Source organism: Prionailurus bengalensis, chromosome A1, assembly GCF_016509475.1.
Source record: "Prionailurus bengalensis isolate Pbe53 chromosome A1, Fcat_Pben_1.1_paternal_pri, whole genome shotgun sequence".
NCBI classification, from domain to species: domain Eukaryota; kingdom Metazoa; phylum Chordata; class Mammalia; order Carnivora; family Felidae; genus Prionailurus; species Prionailurus bengalensis.
The window spans coordinates 133,354,897-133,379,919 of NC_057343.1; the positions used below are offsets into that span (position 1 = coordinate 133,354,897).

General features: G+C 36.0%; 1 protein-coding gene across 3 annotated transcripts in view; it reads right to left on the bottom strand.

The window, feature by feature from the left end:
- Positions 1 to 355: 355 nt before the first annotated feature.
- TRIM23 (tripartite motif containing 23) overlaps positions 356 to 25,023 on the bottom strand; it is a 36,974-nt gene continuing 12,306 nt past the window's right edge. Inside the window, exons 6-12 of one of the 3 annotated variants that reach the window (XM_043591294.1) lie at positions 23,778 to 23,993; positions 19,301 to 19,435; positions 10,549 to 10,678; positions 9,684 to 9,794; positions 4,829 to 4,953; positions 2,556 to 2,661; positions 356 to 2,235 (exon numbers count right to left, since the gene is read on the bottom strand). In XM_043591294.1, coding sequence (XP_043447229.1) covers positions 2,177 to 2,235; positions 2,556 to 2,661; positions 4,829 to 4,953; positions 9,684 to 9,794; positions 10,549 to 10,678; positions 19,301 to 19,435; positions 23,778 to 23,993 — 882 coding nt within the window. In that variant the 3' untranslated portion in view covers positions 356 to 2,176. Of the gene's footprint in view, positions 2,662 to 4,828; positions 4,954 to 9,683; positions 9,795 to 10,548; positions 10,679 to 19,300; positions 19,436 to 23,777; positions 23,994 to 25,023 lie in introns of all 3 variants that reach the window. The other 2 variants (XM_043591278.1, XM_043591286.1) reach the window with 2 other exon arrangements.

The window sequence follows — 25,023 nt, forward strand, 5'->3', positions numbered from 1 at the left end:
CAAATTAGTTCATAGGCTACAGCTAAGTTTTCGCAGCCATTTTCTAAAACAGTTATTTAAAATTTAAAAGGCAGGAGTTTCACTTTAATGCAAAATTGTAGTTCTCCTTTCAAGACACTATCTATAATACTCATTTTAAGTCAGACTTACCTTGCAACTACAGAATAAATTATTTCTAAATCTTTAATAAACTACAACTCAAATTTGACATGCAAGTCAATCCTATTCCATTTTGTTTTCTTTTTCTTAACCACAGCACAAATTACTTTTTTAATTGGTTACTAGCTATACTCTATTACTAGATAGATGGTACATGAAACAGAATTTTTGGAATAATGATAGGACTTCTTTAAAATGATTTTAACATTTTATTGCTGCCTATATGTAATGCAAATAATGGCTTCTGGTGATAATAAAGCATTCCGGAATTATACACCAGGGCTACACACTTGTAAAACCTGCTTTACATAAACCATACAATAATATTTAGGCTTAATACAGAAATTCAGAGCTAGGAGGCAAATCCAAATAGACTGTACTTAAAACATCTCTCTCGTTATTAAATTTGATATTTCCCAGAGGGAACTAGCAGAATCTTAACTAATGATCAGTGAAAGAATACAACCACAAATAAGGGCCTGAGAAAAATATTTCTTAAAAAAAAAAAAATCACACACAAACACTATTATGTACATTATACTCAGGTCTAAGCACATACTTTACATTGCGTTTAATAATATGCTAAGAATGTGAATTACAAAGTTTAGCAAAATTGGTGAAATAAACTTAATAATTTACAAGAAAAACATGTTTACATGTTAGTGTTAGACTTTTTTTTTTTTCAATTACCTAGTAGAGAAAACAGTTCAAGGGCTCACAGGCAAATGTTAACACATTTTTTTTATTTTTCACAGTTACTGTAATCAAATATTAAATAATTTAATTCATAAGTATTACTTATATGCACAAATTACACTTGTAACAGCATGACTTTTACTTGAAAAATAAAGGATGAAATATTTACTTATTTACACAGTGCCCATAACACTGATGGACTTTTTTTCCTAACGCTTTGTTTTCTAAAAGTTATGCTGTTTATTTTAAACAAACAAAAGTACACTTGAAGAGACGGAACCAAAACAGTGCCACCTAAGACCCACATCTCCTAGCAGTTGAACTAATAAGACAGGATTCAACTTCATCTATAAGGATGAAGAGCATTTAATAAAAAATAAAATAAAATCCAATCTAGCGATGTTTAAATGTAAATCCTACTGCCATAATAAGTATCCTTAAAAAAATGAAAAACAGTAAAAAGCAGAAAATTTTAAAACTTTTACAACACTGCATAATAAATGTGATGTAAACTTTCTGAACATTTCTTATCTTTTCTTAGACATATTCTTTCTCAAATAACTTTTCAAAGCCTTACGAAGAGCCTTGATAACATTTTGTCAAGATAAATGCATTTATTTTGGGAAAGCACTTAACGTAACTGATTCTCCACTGCTTAAATGCCTTGTCTAAAGATAAATGTAGTTTTCTGCATTTCTACTTCTGTCTTTTACTTAAAGCCAACCCTGGCTCTATGTGTAACTTAACTACATTTTACCTATAATCATTCCCACTAAGGATGCAATATTATTTTTAAAAGGAACTCTACTAACTACTTTAAACATGTTGAAAAACAGAAGGACCAATTTAGAGCTGTGAACTAGGAAATAATATAACCAGGTTCAACCCTGGAAATGGGTCTTTCATAAGTGAAGATTAACTACAACATAACTGACTTTCACAGTGTTATTATTGTTCTTCAGTTTAATACTAATCTGACAGCCGTACCTATTTAGATAGCATTTCATCTGACTCAGTGGGTTTTATACAAAAGGGCTTAGGAGAAAGTTTTAATAAAACACTATAAAATACTAATTTTATGTAGTTTATAGTTCTTAGCATTAAAAGTGTTCTGTTATATTGAACATAAAAGTAAAGTAATCCTATTACCCAAAGATGCAGTTTGGATTCTATTTCATTAAGTCACTGGTGTTTTGCTATTAAACACTGCCAAAATCCAGTGAAAAGGCAAGTTAAAGCAGCTATGTTTTATTTGCTTCACAAAGTTTGCATTAGGCACTCAGTTGGCTATTCTTTTTTCACTGAAACAATAAACCTTCACTTACCCTTTCTCTGTGACTACTTCTTTCCCAACATAGGGATCACATATAATGTGAAAAACTTAAATAACAAATGTATGTTTTAAAAAATGTATATTTAAGAAGTCCCTGTTTAATTCAATTTAATCTGTTCAGTCAAATGTTTAATAGTAACTTTTTTCAAAGCCATATTGTACTGAATTCCCCAACCAAGATTCATTTTAAATATACACCCTAAATAAACTATCTTTGAGATGTAGAATTTCTTATATTATGTGCAAAATAACTCTTGACCACAAAAGAGTTTAAATAACTGCTCCATTTAAAATCAAGCAACATCCAATACTCCAGCAGCCACAAGTTGCCGTGAAAGCCAATCCAACCCTTCGTATAGTCCCATACCACTTCGAGCATCACAGCCCTGAATATACCAGCTACGGCCACAGCACAATTTATGCAGACTAAGTTGTTCAGTGATCTCTTCTACTGACAGAGCTCCAGCAACATCCTGAAAGATACACACATATCAGAAATTTTTTAATAATCAGCCCATCAAAATTCTCATTTTTCCAATTATTACTATTTATACAGAATTCCATTGGTGCCATTCTAACAGAAGCTTAAAGTTAAAACCTAGATTCACCTTTCAATAATTATTCAATGATTAATAAGTAGAAAAGTTCTAATGAAGGTCATTTATAGTACAGTAAGAATAGCCTTACAGTGAAATCAGTAAAGGCCATGCAGCCTGAATGAAAGCCACTGCCTGAGTCATAAGGCATCAACTTAAAAGAGAAAGATTAACACGTGTATCACCAAAATGCCTTAAGTACAGAATTCATACAATGAACAGTTATTAAACTCCCACTCCAAATACTCCTGAACACCCCTACTTCCCAAAAGCAACCATGTTATAATCTCATATATTTTTCCATATAAGTTCTATGCACATTCATGCAAATAAACATAAACAGAAACATACTTTAGTTTTTTTGTTTTTAATACACACCTTGAGGATAGGTATCTTTCCATTAGCTGGACAAGCAGACTTCTACATTGTATGTAGATTATCTACATACATCTGCAACATTATCTGTGAAATAACCTTAGGATATCTGTCTGCGGAATACATTACTAGAGGTCGAATTACAAGGTAAAAGGGCACATGCATCTAAAATTTTGACAGGTATGGTACTGCCAAAATGCCCTCCAAGAAAATGTCTCCATTTAATAACTACAGCAACAGTATATGTGAGCCTGAAGATTATCAAACATTTTTATCGTTAACAATGTAAGTGGAAAAGGGTATTTAACGTTGCCTTATTTGTGTTTTTAAAATTTTTTTTTAATGTTTATTTATTTTTGAGACAGAGAGAGACAAAGCATGAATGGGGGAGGGTCAGAGAGAGGGAGACACAGAATCTGAAACAGGCTCCAGGCTCTGAGCTGTCAGCACAGAGCCCAACGCGGGGCTCGAACTCACGGACTGCGAGATCATGACCTGAGCCGAAGTCGGCCGCTTAACCCGACTGAGCCACCCAGGCGCCCCTTAAAATTTTTTTTTTAAATGTTTATTTACTTTTGAGATAGAGCCAGAAAGTGGGGGGGAGGGGCAGAGAGAGAGGGAGAAACAGAATACTGAGCAGGCTCCAGGCTCTGAGCTGTCAACTCACCCCGGGCTTGAACTCAAACTGTGAGATCATGACCTGAGCCAAGGTCAGACGCTTAACCACCCAGGGGCCCCGGCATGTTTTTAATAGTAAGTAAAGCAAAGTGTATCTATTCTTAATAGTTCATCTTTTTATTTATTAAGAGGAAAATCCTTTATTCTTCATCCTACCCTTTGCCCCTCTATTGCCCTTGAAGGCATTCTCATCCTCCTACAAGCATAGCTCAAGATCTAGGAATCAGCAGCTTCTCCCTGTCCTTCACCTTTCCCCATTCAGTCATCAAATTCTAACAAATCTACCTTCATGAAGTCTCTTCAAACTGCTATCCACCCTGCTTATACTCCCTAAAAATACTCATGCTTTTATTTTCTCCACCTGCAATGTTCTTTGTTTCACATACTTAAAGTCCTATCCATAATTTCAACTCTTGTCATAATTTCAACTCAGAACCTACTTTTTACAAATCTTTGACAAGATGCCACCTTTAAAACTACTCTAATTTCTCATAACATGTTGTTAATATTACTGAAGTTACTTACTAGTTTTCTATGTATTAAAATCTCATATACATTCACTTACATGTTTACATCCCTATATAGGAGTTTGTTTGTTTGTTTTTTTAGTTTATTCATTTATTTTTAGAGAGAGAGGCAGCAAGGGAGGGACAGAGAGAGGGAGACAGAGAATCCCAAGAAGGCCCTGCACTGTCTGTGCACAGCAGGGCTCAATCCTGTATGATCATGACCTGAACCGAGATCAAGAGTCAGACATTTAACTGACTGAGACACTCAGGCATTCCTAGGAGTTTCTGGAAAGCATCAACTACATTTTTAGATACTCTAAGGTAACAACTATAGCATTTTTCACATAGACTGTATTCAAAATACTCAGCAGAAACTTCATAAATATCTACTGAATTATCTGTTTTGAAATCTTTCCAGTTACCTTAGGATGTAGAATGCACAGAACTACTAAAGTAAGTATTCTGAAATACAAATGTGTTACCTGTTTGTTAGCAAAAATCAGGAGCAAAGCATCTCGGAGTTCTTTCTCTGTTAACAACTTTGCAAGTTCACTGTGTGCTTCACTAACTCTGTCTCTATGACTGCTGTCAACAACAAATACAACAGCTAGCCAAATTAAAAAAAAAAAGAATCTAATTAGCCATTGGTTAACTTTAAGTAAATGACCAAATATTTTATGCTCTCGTTATTACATTATGGTTAGTCTACTATCTACTATGTTTTTCAGAAAGGCTGCTCTAACAGCACCTAGCAATACTTAGGAGTATGGCTTCACATAGTTCACATAGCTTTTCAGCTCTCTTCATTTCCCCTTATATACAGGATTTACCATACTTGTTTCATCAAACACAAATTGTTGTGTAAATGAATTAACAGTTTTCTCTTAATGAAAATATACCTCTCAAGATCTCCCTAATGAGGCTACTTGTTAAGTTTTTATTTTAATCACCTGATGCTCATCACAATAAGTGCATTCCTTAATCCTCATCACCTATTTCACCTATCCCCCCAACCCACCTCCCCTCTAGTAACCATCAGTTTGTTCACTATAGTTAAGAGTCTGTTTCTTGGTTTGTCCCTTTTTCCCCCTTTGCTCATTTGTTTCTCAAATTCCACGTGAGTGAAATCATGGTATTTTTCTCTGAATTCTTTCACTTAGCATTATACTCTCTAGCTCCACCCATGTCATTGCAAGTGGCAAGATTTCATTCTTTTTTTATTTCTGAGTAATATTCCAGTTCATACACACACCACATCTTCTTTATCCATTAGTCAGTGGGTACTTGGGACTGTTTCCATAATTTGGCTATTATAGATGCTGCTGCTATAAATACCTGGGTTCATGTATCCCTTTGAATTAGTGTTTTTGTATTCTTTGGGTAAACACCTAGTAGTGTGATTGCTGGATCATAGGGTAGTTCTATTTATAACTTTTTGAGGAAACACCATTCTGTTTTTCAGTGGATGTACCAGTTTGCATTCCAATCAGCAGTGCAAGAGGGTTCCTTTTTTTCTCCACATCCTTGCCAACACCTGTTGTTTCCTGTGTTGTTGATTTTAGCCATTCTGACAGATGTGTGGTGATATCTTATTGTTGTTTTGATTTGCATTTCCCTGATGATAAGTGATGATGAGCATCTTTTCATGTGTCCGTTGGCCATCTATTTGTCTTGTATGAAGAAATGTCTGTTCATGTCATCTTGTACATTTTTTACTTGGATTATTTGGCTTTTGGGTGTTGATTTGTAGAAGTTCTTTATATATTTTATTATCAGGTATGTCATTTGTAAATATCTTCTCCCATTCCATAGGCTGCCTTTTAGTTTTGTTAATTTTTCCTTTGCTGTACAGGAGCTTTTTATTTTGGTGTAGTCCCTATACTTTATTTTTCTTTTTATTTTCCTTGCCCCAGGGGACCTATCTAGAACAAAATTGCTATGGCCAATATCAGAGAAATTACTATCTGTGCTCTTTTCTAGGGTTTTTATATTTGTTGGTCTCACATTCAGGTCTTTAATCCATTTTGAATTTATTTTGATGTATGGTTTAAGAAAGTGCGTCCTGTTTCATTCTTTTGCAGTCGCTGTCCAGTTTTCCCAACTAAAGTGATTATCTTTTTCCCATTGGATATTCTTTCCCGCTTTGTCAAATATTAGTGGACCATAACAGATGCGGGTTCATTCTGGGGTTCTCTCTTCTGTTCTATTGATGTATTTGTCTATTTTTCTGCCAGTACCATACTGTTTTGGTTATTAAAGCTTTGTAATATAACTTAAAGAGTCCAGAACTCTGATGCCTCCAGCTTTGCTTTTCTTTTTCAAGACTGCTTTGGTTAGTTGGGCTATTGAGGTCCCATACAAATTTTAGGATTGTTTGTTCCAGCTCTGTGAAAATGCTGATGTTATTTTGATAGGTATTGCTTTAAATCAGTAGATTGCTTTGGGTAGTATGGACATTTTAACATTATGTGTTTTTCCAATTCATGAGCATGGGATGTGTTTCCATTTCTTTGTGTCATCTTCTATTTCTTTCATCAGTGTTTTAAAGTTTTCAGAGTACAGGTCTTTCATCTGTTTGCTTAGGTTTACTCCTAAGTATCTTATTATTTTGGGTGTGATTATAAGTAGGTTTGTTAATTTCTCTTTCTGCTGCTTCATTATTGGTGTATAGAGATGCAACAGATTTTTGTACACTGATTTTGTATCCTATGATTTTACTGACTTCATTTATCAGTTTTTTGGTGGAGTCTTTCGGGTTTTCTATGTATAGTGTCATGTCATCAGCAAATAGTGAAAGTTTTACTTCTTCCTTACTGATTCAGATACTTTTTATTTCCTTTTTTGTCTGATTGCTGTGGCTAGGCCTTCCAGTACTATGTTGAATAAAAGTGGGGAGAATGGACATCCTTGTCTTGTTCCTGACCTTAGAGAAAAGATTCTCAGTTTTTCCCCATTGAAGATGATGTTAGGTGTGGGTTTTTCATAGTTGGCCTTTATTATGTTGAGGTATGTTCCCCCTAAACATACTTTGTTGAGGGTTTTTATCATTAATAGGTGTACTTTGTAAAGTGCTTTTTTGCATCCATTAAAATGATCATATGTTTCTTATCCTTTCTGTTACTGATGTGATATATCATGTTGACTGACTTGTGAATATTGAACCACACTTGCAACCCAGGAATAAATCCCATTTAATCATAGTGAATAATTCTTTTCATGTACTGTTGGATTCAGTTTGCTAGTATTTTGTACAGGATTTTTTGCAGATGTGTTCAGAAATATTGGCCTGATATTTTTAAAAAATATATAAGATATAGATGAAAAAAAGGTATTTCTCTTTTTTAGTGGGATCCATCTGGTTTTGGTATCAAGGTAATGCTGGCCTCATAGAATGAATATGGAAGTTTTCCTTTTCTATTTTTTGGAATAGTACGAGAAGAACAGGTACTAACTCTTCTTTAAATGTTTCGTAGAAGTTGCCTGTGAAACTATCTGTCTGGTCTTGGACTTGTGCTTACTTTTTGATTACTGATTCAATTCCTTTCCTGGTATTCAGTCTGTTCAAATTTTCTATTTCATCTTCCTTCAGTTTTGGTAGTTTATATGTTTCTAGGAATTTATCCATTTCTAGGTTGTCCAACTTGTTGACACATAGCATTTCATAACATTCTTTTATAATTGTGTTTCTGTGGTGTTTGTTGTTATTTCTTTTCTCTCATTTGTGATTTTATTTACTTGGGTCCTTTCTCTATTTTTCTTGGTAAGGCTGGCTAGGGTTTATCAATTTTATTGGCTTTCAAACAGCCAGTTCCTGGTTTCACTGATATGTTCTATTGGTTTTTTCATTTCTAGATCATTTATTTATTGTCTAATTTTATTATTTCCTAACTTCTACTGGTTTCGGACTTTGTTCTTTTTCTACCTCCTTTAGGTGTAAGATTAGGTTGTTTATTTGAAATTTTTCTTATTTCTTGAGGTAGACCTGTATTGCTATAAACTTCCCTCTTAGAACCATTTTTGCTGCATCCCAAAGGTTTTGAACCATTGTGTTTTCATTTTCATTGGCTTCCATGTACTTTTTTACTTCTTCTTTTACTTCCAGGTTGACCCATTCATTGTGTCATAGCATATTATTATTTTTTAATTTTTTTTAAATGTTTTATTTATTTTTGAAGGAGAGAGAGACAGAGCATGAGCCAGGGAGGAGCAGAGAGAGAGAGACATAGAATTTGAAACAGGCTCCAGGCTCTGAGCTGTCAGCACAGAGCCCGACGTGGGGCTCAAACTCATGAACCGTGAGATCATGACCGGAGCTGAAGTCAGACGCTCAACCGACTGAGCCACCCAGACGCTCCTTGTAGCATATTATTTAACCTCTATGTATTTGTAGTCTTTCCAGATTGTTTCTTGTGGATGACTTCTAGTTTCATAGCAGTGTGGTCAAAATAGATGTGTAGAACCTCAATCTTTTTCAATTTGTTGAGATTTGTTTTATGGACTATGATACTACTTGTTCTTTGATTACCATTTCCCTTTCCAAAAAAATAGTCTAAATAAATCACCACCTTTATCTCTCCCAAGTATTCTCTCTAGGTGCCTAGCACAGCACTTTCCACATATATTGTATTCAAAACACACAGCAGAAACGTCACAAGTATCTACTGAATTGACTCTCTTTTGAAATCCTTCCAGCTACCTTATGTAGCTAAACATTCTATCAACCATTTCCCATGTTTAAAAGCCCATTTTCCCCCTATTAGTCAATGGCTTATACTAAACTAAGCATCAAAAATCCCCAAGTAAAAATAATTACTTAGCTTCTCTTCTAGGTGGAAAGTAGGATGACATATGAAATAGGTGGCATGAACAAAAGCTTCATGTTGGGTATATGCAAAAGCATAGAATGTGGCCGAAATATAAATAAATGCTAGGTGGAATATGTGGTAAAAGAGATTTTGGCCAAAAGCAAACCACTGCAGATAACTTATTGTTAATGGAAATAAAGGAATGGAGCTATTGAGATTCCAATGAGATAAATATTTAACTGAATTGAAGAGAGCAGCAGAACCATACACCAAGAATTCTACCCTATATTATGATATTGCTAGTGATCACACTTACACGAACACTAATAATAAAGTGCCAAGATATATATTATGGTTTTATCTCTTCACTGCCAAGATATAAATTATGGTTGTTCATGAAATAAAACAAAGCACATATCCCAGTCTTCTACCTTCACTTTTTAAATAAAATAAACTTCACTAGTTAAATCTATTCCATTGAAAATGGCATCCTAAAATTCTGAAAAATTAAGATATCACTTTTCACTCTTACCTTGGGTATTGAGGTAATAATGTTTCCACAATGGTCTTAATTTGTGTTTTCCACCTACATCCCAAATAGTGAACTTCAGATTTTTGTACTCTACAGTTTCCACATTAAAACCTGTTTGTTAAAAAAGTTACTTTAATACTGAACTTATATTTATAATAAGTAACACATCAAACACAGGCAACCCACAGTTTATAACTGTGGTATACAAATTATCTTCATACAGCAATATATACTGCGGCCCAACCAACTCCACTCCTAATAAATCTATATGAGGAATATATACCTTTAACAGCTGTTAGCTCTCTAAACCTCCACCAGGATCCTTAGATCCTGAAACTCAAATAACTGAGTGCTCTGCACCACTACTACTCCCTCACCTTGACACCAATCCTTTAATCCTTCCAACTGTCCCACCAATACTCTGTTCTTTCCTTTTTTTATTTATTTACTTTGAGATACAGAGAGAAAGAGAGAGAGAGAAAGTGCACGAGCAGGGAACGGGCAGAGAAAGAGGAAGACACAGCATCCCAAGCAGGCTCTGTGCTATCAGCAAAGAGCCCAATACAGGATTCAGTCTCACAAACCGTGAGATCATGACCTGTGCTTGAAATACAGTCTGACACTTAACCGACTGAGCCACCCAGGCACCCCTATTCCTTCTCAATATCCCACCATTCACATTTCAATCACACAGTCATTGAATCTTGCATTTTTTTTTTTTTTCTGACATGGTAGTGTCTTAGAGCCAGTAAAGAGCCCACCTCCATGCCATACAGGCATAAAATAAAACCCTCAAGAACTCAGCTGTAAGCTAGAGTTTGTCTATAAAATGTCCATTAAAGTAAAAAGCAATACTCATACTTACCAATTGTTGGAATAGGCTGCATGAATTCATCCTGTTTTAACTTAAACAAAATAGTAGTTTTTCCAGCACCATCTAATCCTAATGTAACAACTCGAATTTCCATTTTTGGTCCAATGTGAACTCTATTGTCCTGTAATTTTTAAAAATTTAAATCTTATTTTGATATAGAGTTAAAAAGTATTGGCAGTTATACTTTTATTTATAATACCTTTGTTAATTATTTCATCTCCTACTCGTTCCTCTGAGAGGAACCTTTATTATTATATTTTTGTATTATAATTTTGGTGCATAGATCTAATTCTTCATAGAACTCAACTGACAAAAACAAAAAACTATAAGCCTGTGTTAACAGGTACACAATGTACAAATATGTAATTTGTGACATCAATAACATAAAGTATGGGGAGGTGGAGCTATAAAACAATAGTTTTTATACACAAATGAAGTTAAAATGTTACCACTTTCAAACAGAATATTATAACAAGATGTTCTTTGTAACAGCAGTGTAAACACACAAAAATCCATAAGTTATACACAAAGGAAATGAGAAGGAAATAAAACCATGACACTAAAACACCACTGAGACACAGAAGGTAGCAGTAGGAGGAAAGCTACAAGATGACAACAAAACTACAAGATATAAACAAAAAACAGTAACTAAGAAGGCAATATTAAGTCCTTACGTATTAATAATAACTTTAAATGAAATTAACTCTCCAACAAAAAAAAGTTTGACTAAATGGATTAAAAAAACAAGATCTAGGGGCGCCTGGGTGGCGCAGTCGGTTAAGCGTCCGACTTCAGCCAGGTCACGATCTCGCGGTCTGTGAGTTTGAGCCCCGCGTCGGGCTCTGGGCTGATGGCTCGGAGCCTGGAGCCTGTTTCCGATTCTGTGTCTCCCTCTCTCTCTGCCCCTCCCCCGTTCATGCTCTGTCTCTCTCTGTCCCAAAAATAAATAAACGTTAAAAAAAAAAAAAAATTTTTTTAAAAAAACAAAAAAAAAACAAGATCTAACAATATGCTATTTACAAGAGACTCACTTCATTTCTAAGAACACAAGAAGGCTGAAAATAAAAGAAAAGAAAAAGATATTCCAGACAAAATAGACTTTAAATCAGACTGTTAGTAAGAGACAAAAGGTCATTATATAATGACAAAAGGGTAGATTTACAAAGAACATACAACAATTATGAAAATTTGGATTTTAAATATGGATAGGGGCGCCAGGGTAGATCAGTCGGTTAAGCATCCGACTCTGGATTTTGGCTCAGGTCATGATCTCACGGTTCATGAGACTGAGAACTGAGTCAAGCTCTGCGCTGACAGTGTGGAGCCTGCTTGAGATTCTCCCTCAGCCTCTCCATATGTATTTGTGTGTGTGTGTGTGTACATACACACACATATGGATAAAGGTCCCAAACATGAGATCCAAAAATAGAAAACTCTTAGAAGAAAACACAATGCAAAATTTTCTTGATAATGGATTTGGAGTGATTTCCTGGATATAACACCAAAAACACATTCAACTAAAGCAAAAACAGACAAATCGGACCATGTCAATCTTAAAAACTTCTGTGGATCAAAGGATACTACCAAGAGAGTGAAGAAGCAACCTACAGAATGGGAGAGAGTATTTGCCAATCATATATGTAATCATGGACCCCTATCCAGAATATATAAGGAACTCCTAAGGCTCAACAACAACAACAAAAATCAAATAATTTAAAAACAGGCAAGGAACTTGTACAAAATTTCTCCAAAGAAGATATAAAATGGCCAATAAGCATGTGAAAAGCTCAACTTCATTAATCATCAGAGAAATGCAAACCAAAGCCACAATGAGATATCACCTCACACCCAGCAGGATGGCTACAATCTAAAACAAGAACAGGGGCACCTGGATAGCTCAGTGGGTTGAGTGTCTGACTCTTGACTTTGGCTTGGGTCATGGTCCCAGGGTCCTGGGATTGAGCCATACATCAGACTCTGCACTGAGCATGGAGCCTGCCTAAGATTCTCTCTCTCCCTCTGCCTCTCTCCCCCACTTGTGCACTCTCTCTCCCCCTCTCTAAAATAAAAAATAAAGAAAACAAAAACAAAAATTAACATGTGTTGGTGAAAATGTGGAGAAATTGCAACCCTTGTGCACTGTTGGCAGGAATTACAATATGGTGCAACCACTATGGAAAACAACATTTCCTCAAAAAATAAAAAAAATTAAAAATAGAACTACCATATCCAGTAATCTCATTTCTGGATCTATATCCCAAAGAAATAAAAGCAAGATCTCAAAGAGATAACTGAACACCCATGTTCACAGTAACACACTATTCACAGTAGCCAAAATGTAGAAGCAACCCCAATGTCCATCAGTAGATGAATGCATAAACAAAAGGTGGTATATACAAACAATGAAGTATTATTCAGCCTTAAAACAGAAGAAAATTCTGTCATATGCCACAATATGCGTGAACTTTGAGCATACTATACTAATTGAAATCAGCCAATCACAAAAAGACAACTACTATATGGTTCTATTTATATGAGATATTCAGAATAGTCAAATTCAAAGAGAAAAAAATAGAATGGTAGTTACCAACAGATGGTGAGAGAGGGGAAAAGGAGACTTATTGTTTATATGGTGTGGAGGTTCAGTTTTTCAAAATTAAAATTCCTAGAGATCTGTTTCACACAATGTGAATATACTTAACAATACTGAACTGTATAATTAAAAATGGTTAAGATGGTAATTTTTTGTATTTTTACCACACGACACACAAAAATATGGTATATATGCACAATACAGTACCTTGAGGTTGTAAAAAGTAATAGAAAATATCACATACTACTGCTATGGAGTAATCTCCAGGACATACGAGTACGTCAAAAGAACATCGTGGAGAAATGTGTAATGTAGTTTACCTTTAAATGTGATCAAAGTGCATACAAATATATAGATGTATTTCTCTATATTTTTTAAATGATGAATAAAATTAAGAAAAAAAACTCTTTTTTTTTTTTTAAGTTTTTAAAGTTTATGTATTTTGAAGAGAGAACAAGCATGGAAGGAACAGAGAGAGAAGGGGAGAAACAGAATCCCAAGCGGGCATCGCACTATCAATGAGGAATCCAGTGTGGGGCTTGAATTCATGAATCCAAGATCATGACCTGAGCCAAAATCAAGAGTCAGACACTCAAACGACTGAGCAACCCAGGAGCCCCAAAACTAAGAAAAAAATCTTTATGGTTTTCTATGAAGAAAGGAGGGAAAATGTGGAGGGGTCAGGGATAGAAGCTAGACTTCTCTAAATGAATTCTGCTTTGTAGATTTGACTCTGGACTATGTAAATGTTTCACATAATTATAAAACAAGATTAAGTTTTGGGGTGCCTAGGTGGCTCGGTCAATTAAATGTCTGACTCTTGATTTCAGCACAGGTTATGATCTCACTGTTGTGAGATTGTTGCCAGTGGAGCCTGCTTGGCATTCTTTCTCCCTCTCTCTCTGCCTCTCCCCTGCTTGTGCACATGCTTGCACACACCCTCTCTCTCTCTCTCTCTAAAAACAAATAAATAAACTTTTAAAAAAGAACAAGATTAAGTTTAAAAAAAAAAAAAAGTACCTAAAAAGAGAAAGCAAAATTAAATACATGAACCTTTTAAATTAAGGGGAATTCACTTTAAAAGAGACCAAAACACAACAACCAAATGTCAAGTATAAGCCTTATTTAGCTGGATTCTGTTTCCAGAAAAAAACAAAAAAATTTAACCATCTGGGAAATTTCAATAACTAACTGGATAATGGTTAATATTAGAGATTATTAATTTTTTTAGGTTTTATAACAGTATTTTGGTTATGTATTTTTTTAAAGCCCTTACCTTTTAGAAATACACACAAAAATATTTCATAGATGAAATATGTTGGGGTTTATTTCAAAATAACCTCGGAGACTGCAGATAGAAAGGGGAATGGGGATAAGGACAGATGAAATTAAAAACTGGGAGTAAAGATGGCAGAGTAGTACAGGGACCCTGAGCTTGTCTTGTCCCCTGAAACATAGCTAGATCAGCATCAAACCATTTTGAATACCTAGGAAATTGATGTAAGGATTAACACAACAATGTGCATACTTTGAGCCAGAGAGCTTAGCAGTGCATGGAGCAGAGAAGTGAACTGGGGGAGAGAAAAGCCATGGAGCTGTGGAGGGTAAGGAGCCATTTTCATGGAGAGAGGACATAGAAAGAGAAAGGGGGACAGAGGAGGGCATCAGGATGGCAAAGAAAAGCACTACCCCTGAAAGTAGCTGGAAAGAGAGAAACAGTGAAAATACTCACATAGGACTTGACAAGAAATCTATTCCCCAAAACCAGTGACAAGGAGAAAGGAGAGGGTTTCAATATCACCAGAATTCTACAAACAGTGGAGTGCAGAGTCTGAAGGTTCAGAGCTCAGTGCCTGCCACTGCTCTGGTGAGGAAGCAGGGTGAATCCCCAGGAGCAGGCAGTGAGTCTGAGGGGTCTGTGTGCCACATGAGGAGAACCAGTTCCCTTGCTTGGAGTGAATTTGGTAGATGCCATATAGCCTTCTTATGGGCAGAAGTCCCAGCAGACCCCTGAGAGCAGCCACGTTTTCTGGTACTGGGACAAAGATGCCAGAGTGCAGCAAAACCTGGCACTGGTTGTGTGTTGTGATCTCCATAAACTGAGACTCTAATTAAAAATTACATGGAAGCCAATGAAAATGAAAACACTACAGTCCAAAATCCTTGGGATGCAGTGAAGGTGGTCATAAGAGATAAGGATATAGCAATCCAGGCCTTCCCAAAGAAGGAAAAAAGGTCTCAGATACACAACCTAACTTAAACTTAAAGGAGCTGGAAAAACAACAGCAAATAAAGCCCAAAACCAGCAGAAGAGAAATAACAGATTAGAGCAGAAATCAATTATTGAAATAAAAAAAAAAAACAGTAGAACAGATAAATGAAACTAAGTGCTGGTTCTTTGAAAGAATTTTTAAAAATTGATGAACACCTAGGCAGATTTATCAAAAAGAAAAAGGGCCTGAATAAATAAAATCACGAATTAAAGAGGAGAGAGCACAACCAACACCACAGAAATAAAAACAATAATAAGAGAATATTATGAATAATTATATGCCAACAAATTGGGCAATTTGGAAAAAATGGATAAATTCCTAGAAGCATATAAACGACCCCAACTGAAGAATAGAAAGTTTGAACAGACCCATAATCAGTTAAGAAATTGAATCAGCAATGAAAAATCTCCCAACAATCAAGAGTCCCGAGCCAATGGCTTCCCAGAGGAATTCTACCAAACATTTACACAAAAGTAAATATCTATTCTTTTGAAGCTAGTCCAAAAAATAGAAATGGAAGGAAAACTTCCAAACTCATTCTATGAGGCCAGCTTTACCCTGATCCCCAAACCAGACAACACCCCTCCAAAAAAGAAAATTACAGATCAATTTCCCTGATGAACATGGATGCAAAAATCCTCAACAAGATATTACTAAATCAAATCCAACAATACTTTAAAATAATTCTTTACCATGATCAAATGGAATTTATTCCTGGGCTGTAGGGCTGGTTCAATATCTGTAAATCAATCAATGTGATACATCACACTCATAAAGGAAACGATAAGAATCACAGGATCCTTATCCTGTGCAAAAAAAGCATTTAACAAAATACTGCATCCTTTCTTGATAAAAACCCTCAAGAAAATAGGGACAGAAGGAGCATACCTCAACATCATAAAGACCATATGCAAAAGACCTGCAATATTAACCTCAATGAGGAAAAACTGAGAGTTTTTCCCTTAAGGGCAGGAACATGACAGGGATGTCTATTCTCAAGACTGTTGTTCAATGTTGTACTGGAATTCCTAGCCTCAGAGAACAAAAAAGAAATAAAAGGCATCCAAATTGGCAAGGAAGAAGGCAGACTTTCACTCTTTGCAGACAACATGATATTCTACGTGGAAAACCTGAAAGACTCCACCAAAAAACTGCTAGAACTGATACATGAAGTCGTAGGATATGAAGTCAACATACTGAAATCTGTTTCATTTCTATGCACCAATAACGAAGCAGCAGAAAGACAAATCAAGGAATCGATCCCATTTACAATTGTACCAAAAACCATAAGATATCTAACCAAAGAGGTAAAAGATGTGTATGCTGAAAACTATAGAAAGCTTATGAAAGAAATTGAAGAAGACACAAAGGAATGGAAAAATATTTCATGCTCCTGGATAGGAAGAATACTGTTAAAATGTCTATACTACCCACTCTACACATTCAATGCAATCCCTGTCAAAACAACAACAGCATTCTTTACAGAGCTAGAACAAACAGTTCTAAAATTTATATGGAACCATAATAGACCCCAAATAGCCAAACTAATACTGAAAAAGAAAACCAAAGCTGGAGGCATCACAATTCCAGACTTCAAGCTGTATTACAAAGCTGCAATCATCAAAACAGTATGGTACTGGCACAACATCAGACATATAGATCAATGCAACATAATAGAGAACCCAGAAATGGACCCACAAATGTATGGCCAACTAATCTTTGACAAAGCAGGAAAGAATATCCAATGAAAAATTGTGCTGGGAAAAGTGGACAGCAACATGCTGAAGCAGATCATTTTCTTACACTATACACAAAAATAAACTCAAAATGGATGGAAGACCTAAATGTAAGACAGGAAACGATCAAAATCCTAGAGGAGAAAACAGGCAACAACCACTTTGACCTTGGCCACAGCAACTTCTTACTAGACAGGTCTCTGGAGGCAAGGGAAACAAAATAAAAAATGAACTATTGGGACCTTATCGAAATAAAAGGCTTCTGCACAGCAAAGGAAACAATCAGCAAAACTAAAAGGCAACCAACAGAATGGGAGAAGATATCTGCAAATGACATATTGGACAAAGGGTTAGTATCCAAAATCTATAAAGAATTTATCAAACTCTGGGTGCCTGGGTGGCTTGGTCGGTTAAGCGTCCGACTTCGGCTCAGGTCATGATCTCACAGTCCGTGAGTTCGAGCCCCGCGTCGGGCTCTGTGCTGACAGCTCAGAGCCTGGAGCCTGTTTCAGATTCTGTGTCTCCCTCTCTCTCTGACCCTCCCCCGTTCATGCTCTGTCTCTCTCTGTCTCAAAAATAAATAGATGTTAAAAAAAAAAATAAAAAAAAAAAAAAAGAATTTATCAAACTCAACACCCAAAAAACAAATAATCCAGTGAAAGAAATGGGCAAAAGACATGAACAGACACTTTTCCAAAGACAACATCCAGATGGCTTTACAGACACATGAAAAAATGCTCAACATTACTCATCATCAGGGAAATACAAATCAAAACCACAATGAGATACTACCTCACACCTGTCAGAAAGGCTAATATTAACAACTCAGGAAACAAGAGATGTTGGAAAGGATGTAAAGAAAGGAGAACAGTCTTGCACTGCTGATGGGAATGCAGACTGGTATAGACACTCTAGAGAACAGTAAGGATGTTCCTCAAAAATTTAAAAAGTGCTACCCTACAACCTAGCAATTGCACTACTAGGTATTTATTCAAAGCATACAAAAATACAGATTCAAAGGGGCACATGCACCCCAGTATCTATAGCAGCACTATCAATAATAGCCAAATTATGGAAAGAGCTCAAATGTCCATCGAATGATGAATGGATAAAGAAGATGTGGTTTATACATACAATGGAATACTACTTGGCAATGAGAAAGAATGAATTCTGGCCATTTGCAGCAACATGGATGGAACTGGAAGGTATTATGCTGAGTGAAATAAGTGAGTCAGAGAAAGACATATCATATGTTCTCACTCATACATAGATCTTGAGAAATTAAACAGAAGACCATGGGGGAGGGGAAGGGGGAAAAAAAGTTACAGAGAGGGAGAGAGGGAAACCATAAGAGACTCCTGGATACTAAAACAAACTTAGGGTTGATGCGGGAGTGGGGGAGAGGGGAAAGCAGGTGATGGGCATTGAGGAGGGCACTTGCTGGGATGAGCACTGGGTGTTGTATGGAAACCAATTCGTCAATGAATTATATTAAAAAAAAGAAGATGTGGTATATATACACAATGGAATACTACTTGGCAACCAAAAAGAATGAAATCTTGCTACTTACAACAATGTGGATGCAATGGGAATATATTATGCTAAGCAAAATAAGTTAGTCAGACACAGACAAATATCATATGATTTCACTCATATGTGGAATTTAAGAAACAAAACATGAATGTAGGGGAAGGGAAGGAAAAACAAGATAAAAACAGAGACGGAGGCAGGCAAACCATAACAGATTCTTAAATACAGAGAACAAACTAAGGGTTGTTGGAGGGGAGGGGGTGGGGGTGGGCTAAATGGGTGATGGGCAGTAAAGACAGCACTTGTTAGGATGAGCAATGAGTGTTATATAAGTGATGAATCACTAAATTCTACTCCTGAAACCATTATTACACTATATGTTAACTAACTTGGATTTAAATAAAGAAAAAAAGGGGTTTTAATTGTCAAAGTAGATGATGGGTACAGGGAGATTCATTATACCACTTTTCATTTTCCAATGATGAAAGTTTAAAAAAAACAAACAAAAAACCATGAATTTCTTAATTGTCTCTTCAAGCTGATTATCATGGAATATAAAACAATCATGATCTGTCAGAAACCACACCTAAAAATGAAATATAGTACATTACCTTTGTAAAAGTGACAGGGATGCTGGCATCCAATTGAATGTGATCTGCAACCTCTGTAAACTGCTGTTGCTGTTTTTGCAATGTTTCCAGTAACCTTGTAATTTCCTGTTTTGCCAAAACAACTCTACAATCATCCTAGAAAAGAGAATACAGTTTTCCTGTAAACTTATTACAGAAATAAGGGAAAAAGAGATATCACCAAAACTCAAGAAAAGTTCATCTAACATCATAGTATTAAAGGTTAACTTAAATGTAAATTTAACTAGGATAATAATAATAAGTGGGCATTAATAAATAATTTAAGACCCTTTCAAGAGAAGAAAATATAAATAAATTGTGGTATATTCACAAAGGCCACAATGAGAATGAGCCACAATTATACCTGATGATTTGAATTTCACAATGTCAAATAAAAGAAGAAAGGACATGAAGAGTTCATTCTGTATGATTCCATTTTTATTTTTTTATTATTTTTTTTTTTCCCAACGTTTTTTATTTATTTTTGGGACAGAGAGAGACAGAGCATGAACGGGGGAGGGGCAGAGAGAGAGGGAGACACAGAATCGGAAACAGGCTCCAGGCTCCGGGCCATCAGCCCAGAGCCCGACGCGGGGCTCGAACTCACAGACCGCGAGATCGTGACCTGGCTGAAGTCGGACGCTTAACCGACTGCGCCACCCAGGCGCCCCTGATTCCATTTTTATTAATACCAAAACAGACAAAAATAAGATATGCATTAGAAGTCAGGTTTATCCTTAGGGGGGAAGTTATCAGAAGAGAGTTTGAGGGGTATCTTGGGGCGCTGGTAATGTTCTGTTACATGATCTGGATGCTAGTTATACAGCAACTAGCCAGGTGAACACTTATGCACACATTTCTGTATGTATGTTGTACTTATTATTTTTAATGTTTATTATTTAATTTTGAGAGCAAGAGAGAGCAAATGTGAGTGGGGGAGGGGCAGAGAGAGAGGGAGAGAGAGAGAATCCCAAGCAGGCTCCGCACTGCCAGCAAGGAACCGTGAACTCACACACTGTGAGATCATAACCTGAGCTGAAATTGAGTCAGATGCTTCGCTGGCTGAGCTACCCAGGCGCCCCTGCATGTTGTACTTACATAAAAAGGTTTTTAAATAACTTAAGATATATATGTACTGGTTTTTTTAAAAATGGGACTACATGTAAAATTGAAAAGTCTCCCTCTCCCTCTAGATCCCCAGACTCTTTCTTCAAAGTCAAGCACTTTCCAGTTTCTACAACATTATTCCAGAGATTTTCTACACAGACACCAATATATTCTTCCTAAGACAGAGATCTTCAAACAATATGTAAGCTCCATGAAAGCAGCAGTGTTTGCAGTTTTTGCTCACTGTTGCATATTTATATTAGTCAATTATTAACTAACAAACTTTGCTTATAAGTTGCATGTTGTTCCAGTTATTCATAACAAAAGCCTTTAAGAAATTCCTGCTTCTACTCTCTCATGCCCCAAATACAAACAAATCCTATTAGGTATCCAGAATTTGGACACTTCACTCCACTACCCAAGCCAGTATTCTCTCTCACATGGAATTCTACAACAGCCTAACTCCTTTTCTTTAACTCCTTCCTTCCATCTTTGCCCTCCTCCAATCTGTTTTTTACACATCAAAGTGATCATTTTAAGTAAGATCAAGTCATTCTTGTCAAAATTTCACAATGGCTTCTCTATTTTAATCAGTAAAAGCTGAAGCCCTTCCAGTGGCCCACAAAGCCTTCGTTACATATAATTCCCTATTACTTCTGATTATAGCTCCTATTTCTCTCTCCTTCATTAGCTATATACCAGCCACAGTGGCCTCTTTTGCTGTTCCTCAAATACACCAGACATGGTGTCCTAGGTTTTTTCTCTAATGGGTTTCCTCAGTGGGAATATTCTTCCCTATATTAGGGCTTGAATAAATTCCTTCACCTTTTTCTTTTTTGAGGCTTTGCTCAAATCTCACCTTTTCTTAATGATTTTTACCCTGATCACTTTTTCTTTTGTCCTTAGTTCTTACCACTATTCTAACATTTTACATAATTTACTTATTTAGATAAGGATATGATTTATTGTCTTATCTTCTCCTTGCTAAAATGCTAATTCCACAAGATTATATAGCTTTTTGTTTGTCTTGTTTACCAGTATATCCCATGTTATCTAGAAGTACCTAGCACACAGTAGGCACTCAAAACTTATTTGCTAAATGAATAGACAAATCCTCACCACTTAGCTTCATGCCTTGAACTTAGATGATGCATCATTTTTTTTTTTTTTTGGAGGGGAAGGATGATTAAGCTTTGTTCTCAAAATTGATAATAACGTGTGATGTTCTATCCATTCTTCTGTTCAATTATCTCTGTGGCAGGAACTGTTAAGAATATTGGTTGGGGGGATGCCTGGGTGGCTCAATTGGCTAAACATCCGACGTTGGCTCAGGTCAAATATTATGGTTCAAATTTGAGTCCTGCATCAGGCTCTGTGCTGACAGCTCAGAGCCTGGAGTGTGCTTCAGGATCTGTGTCTTCCTCTGTCTCTATCCCTCCCCTGCTTTTACTCACTCTCTCTCTCTCTCTCTATTGAAAATAAACATTGAAAACAATTTTTAACAATAAAAAAAAGAATATTGGTTGGGGTTAGGGTTCTAGAACTTTAAAAACCAAAGTTGATATGAAGAATGACTCTAAGACCCTAGCTTCATTTGCATTAACATAGTGAAATAATACCATATCATTAACAATTACCAATCACTTTGATGGAATGCTTCAGAAATTCTAACCTCCAAATATTTCAGTAACTATAAACATACTTTTTAACAGAATAAATACAAAAATACTTTTACGTATTCAAGTAAACGAGATCTAGATGTAATCCATTTCTGATTTTTCTGTGTAGCTTGATTACCCATCATAACTGAACAAATATTTATTAAGTTCCTTCTACCTAGATACAAAGATGAACAAGATGCATGCAGTCAACATAGAGAAGAATGAAGAATGCATATTGTTCAGGTTCGAATTAGTAGAGGAAAACCACACCACTTATGTAAACAGAAAGAATTTACTATGAAGAACTGCTAACTAGGTGTAGTTATTAACTAGGTAACTAAAAGGGTAAAAAGTACTCAGAGGTATCATGTGGGAAAGCAAATGTAGGAAGCAGCTATCACGCCCCAGGAAAGGGGGAATAAAAGGCACATGCTAGAATTATTAAAACTTAGAAACTTATGGGAAAGTCCCCATGGATCTTAAGCTCAGGTCTCTAAGGAAAGTGGTATCTTCTTGTGAGCAGTGAAATTCACAGGAACCCAAGTAAATGGGAACCAACGGGAAACTAACTCTACCTTCCAACCTTCCTTTCCCGTCCCCTGTTGATGGAGCCTAAACTAACAAGGAGCTGGCAAAGCCGATATGTGGTTTGTAGAGTTCTAGTCCAAAAATCACAGGGCAGAGGAAAGAAGAATAGGACTGAAGTTCAAGGCAATTTAATAAATGGCATACACATCAATTATTATAATTCAATATGATAAGCTCAAGACTTTTGTGGTTACAGCCTCACCACATTCATATAAGTCTAATTAGATATATAAGAGAAAAAGCTTTACAATTAGTAATAAGTTTAGCTCTGCAGTGATTTGCAGTCAACACAATTACTAGCAATATGTCAATAAGGGTAAAATACACTACAGCTTACTGGGAATTCCTAGGGCAATAATTACCTTTCTATCACCAACTCATGAAAGCAGAACCAAGTAGAAATGAATAAGACTGGCATTTTTGCTCAAATAATCTTAAATCCAATTTATTTTAAAAGTATATTATCTGGGGGCACCTGGGTGGCTCAGTCAGTTAAGCATCCGACTCTTGATTTTGGCCCAAGTCATGATCTCATGGTATCATGATCTCATGACATGATCTGAAAACTGGTAAAACAAATTGCTTCTGATAACTCAATCATCAAAAAACATGGGATAATTAAGAACCAATGAATTAGAGCAGAGATAGGTAGTACATGCTAGAAAGGCATCCAAAAAAAAAAAAAAAAAAAAAAAAGAACAACAGAGAGTTTCAAAGAAAAGCAAACATTTGAGCTAGACTTTGAAAAAGGATTTCCACTATCAGAAAGGGGAGATATAAGCCCACCGAGCAGAAAGAATAGTACATGCTTGGTAAAGAAGAGTTAAAGGGCTTAGCATGACTAAAGAATGACAAGACATTAAAGAGTTTCTAGAATCCATAGTTTTAAGCTGGGGAGGGCACATGAAGTAGAGGACACTGATATGGTTGGTGGAGCAATTCAAGGTTAGAGACCATGTCCTAAGCACAATGTTAATGCACACAGTAACAAATAATAATAATATTAAAATATTTGTTAATAAAATAGACTAGTGCATACCTCTGATAATTATCTGTTTAACCTCCTTCTTAAAATATGTCCTAACCACATTTAATCTACCTACTTGTTGCAAAGTCTTTTCACAATGAAGACAGGCTGTTGAAACTTGGGACAACAAAATAGTCATATCTTCTTGTTGCTGCCTGAGCCAAATCAGTTTTTCTCGAACATGAGCATCAACAACACTTAGAGCCATTTCTTCTTGACGACACAGAGTTTCATGAAGATCAGAAAAATAAGCTCGGACACATGACCGGGCATTCTCTGCAGTACCCGGTACCTAAAGAAATAGAAATTAAACAACTTTAACCATAACAAAGATTTTATATGTGAAATAGTGAAAATTTAAATACCATCTATGTTCTTAAAAATTGCAGAATTGCTATCTCCACACAAGATCTTTCTCCTTAACCACAGCCTTTGGACATCCAACTCTTTAAATAACATCTCAAGCAAAAGAGAATACCTAATCTTCAGTCTCTTCCACTGTCAAACCTAGTTTCCTCCATCTCAATAAGTGGCAATGCCATCCTCCACATTGTTCAAGCCAAAAAACAAAAACAAAAACAAAAACAAAAACAAAACTGGAGTCACCCTTAATACTTCTCTTTCACATCCAATAACAGTCCCTCAGCAAATTCTGCTGACCACAAAACATATTCAAAACAACATACCCAAAATCTGATCAAGCCTCATCACCTTCACCTCTACTGACCTGATCTATGACATTATCATCGCTCACCTGATTATTACAATAGTTTTCTAATTGGCCTCAATAGATCCACTACTGCCCTCTACAGAGTAGTTTCCACCTAGCAGCCAGACAGATCCTTTTAAAATGTTAAGTCACGGGGCACCTGGGTGGCTCCGTCGGTTAAGCATCTGACTTCGGCTCAGGACATGATCTCGCGGTCCGTGAGTTCAAGCCCCACGTCGGGCTCTGTGCTGACTGCTCAGAGCCTGGAGCCTGTTTCAGATTCTGTGTCTCCCTCTCTCTCTGACCCTCCCCCGTTCATGCTCTGTCTCTGTCTCAAAAATAAATAAATGTTAAAAAAAAGAATATATTATAAAAAAAAAATGTTAAGTCAGGAAGATGATTATTCTTTTGCCCAAAACTCTCTAATGATTTCCCATTCCACTCAGTAAATGACAAAGTCCTTTACAGGGAGTGTTCAAGAACAGACTCCCTGAAAAAGCAACATCTGAGCAAAGACCTGAAGAAGGTGACTACAAGATTATCTTGAGGAAGAACATTTGTGGCAGAAAGAAAAGCAAATATCCATAAGACCCTTTGTGATCTCAACACCTGC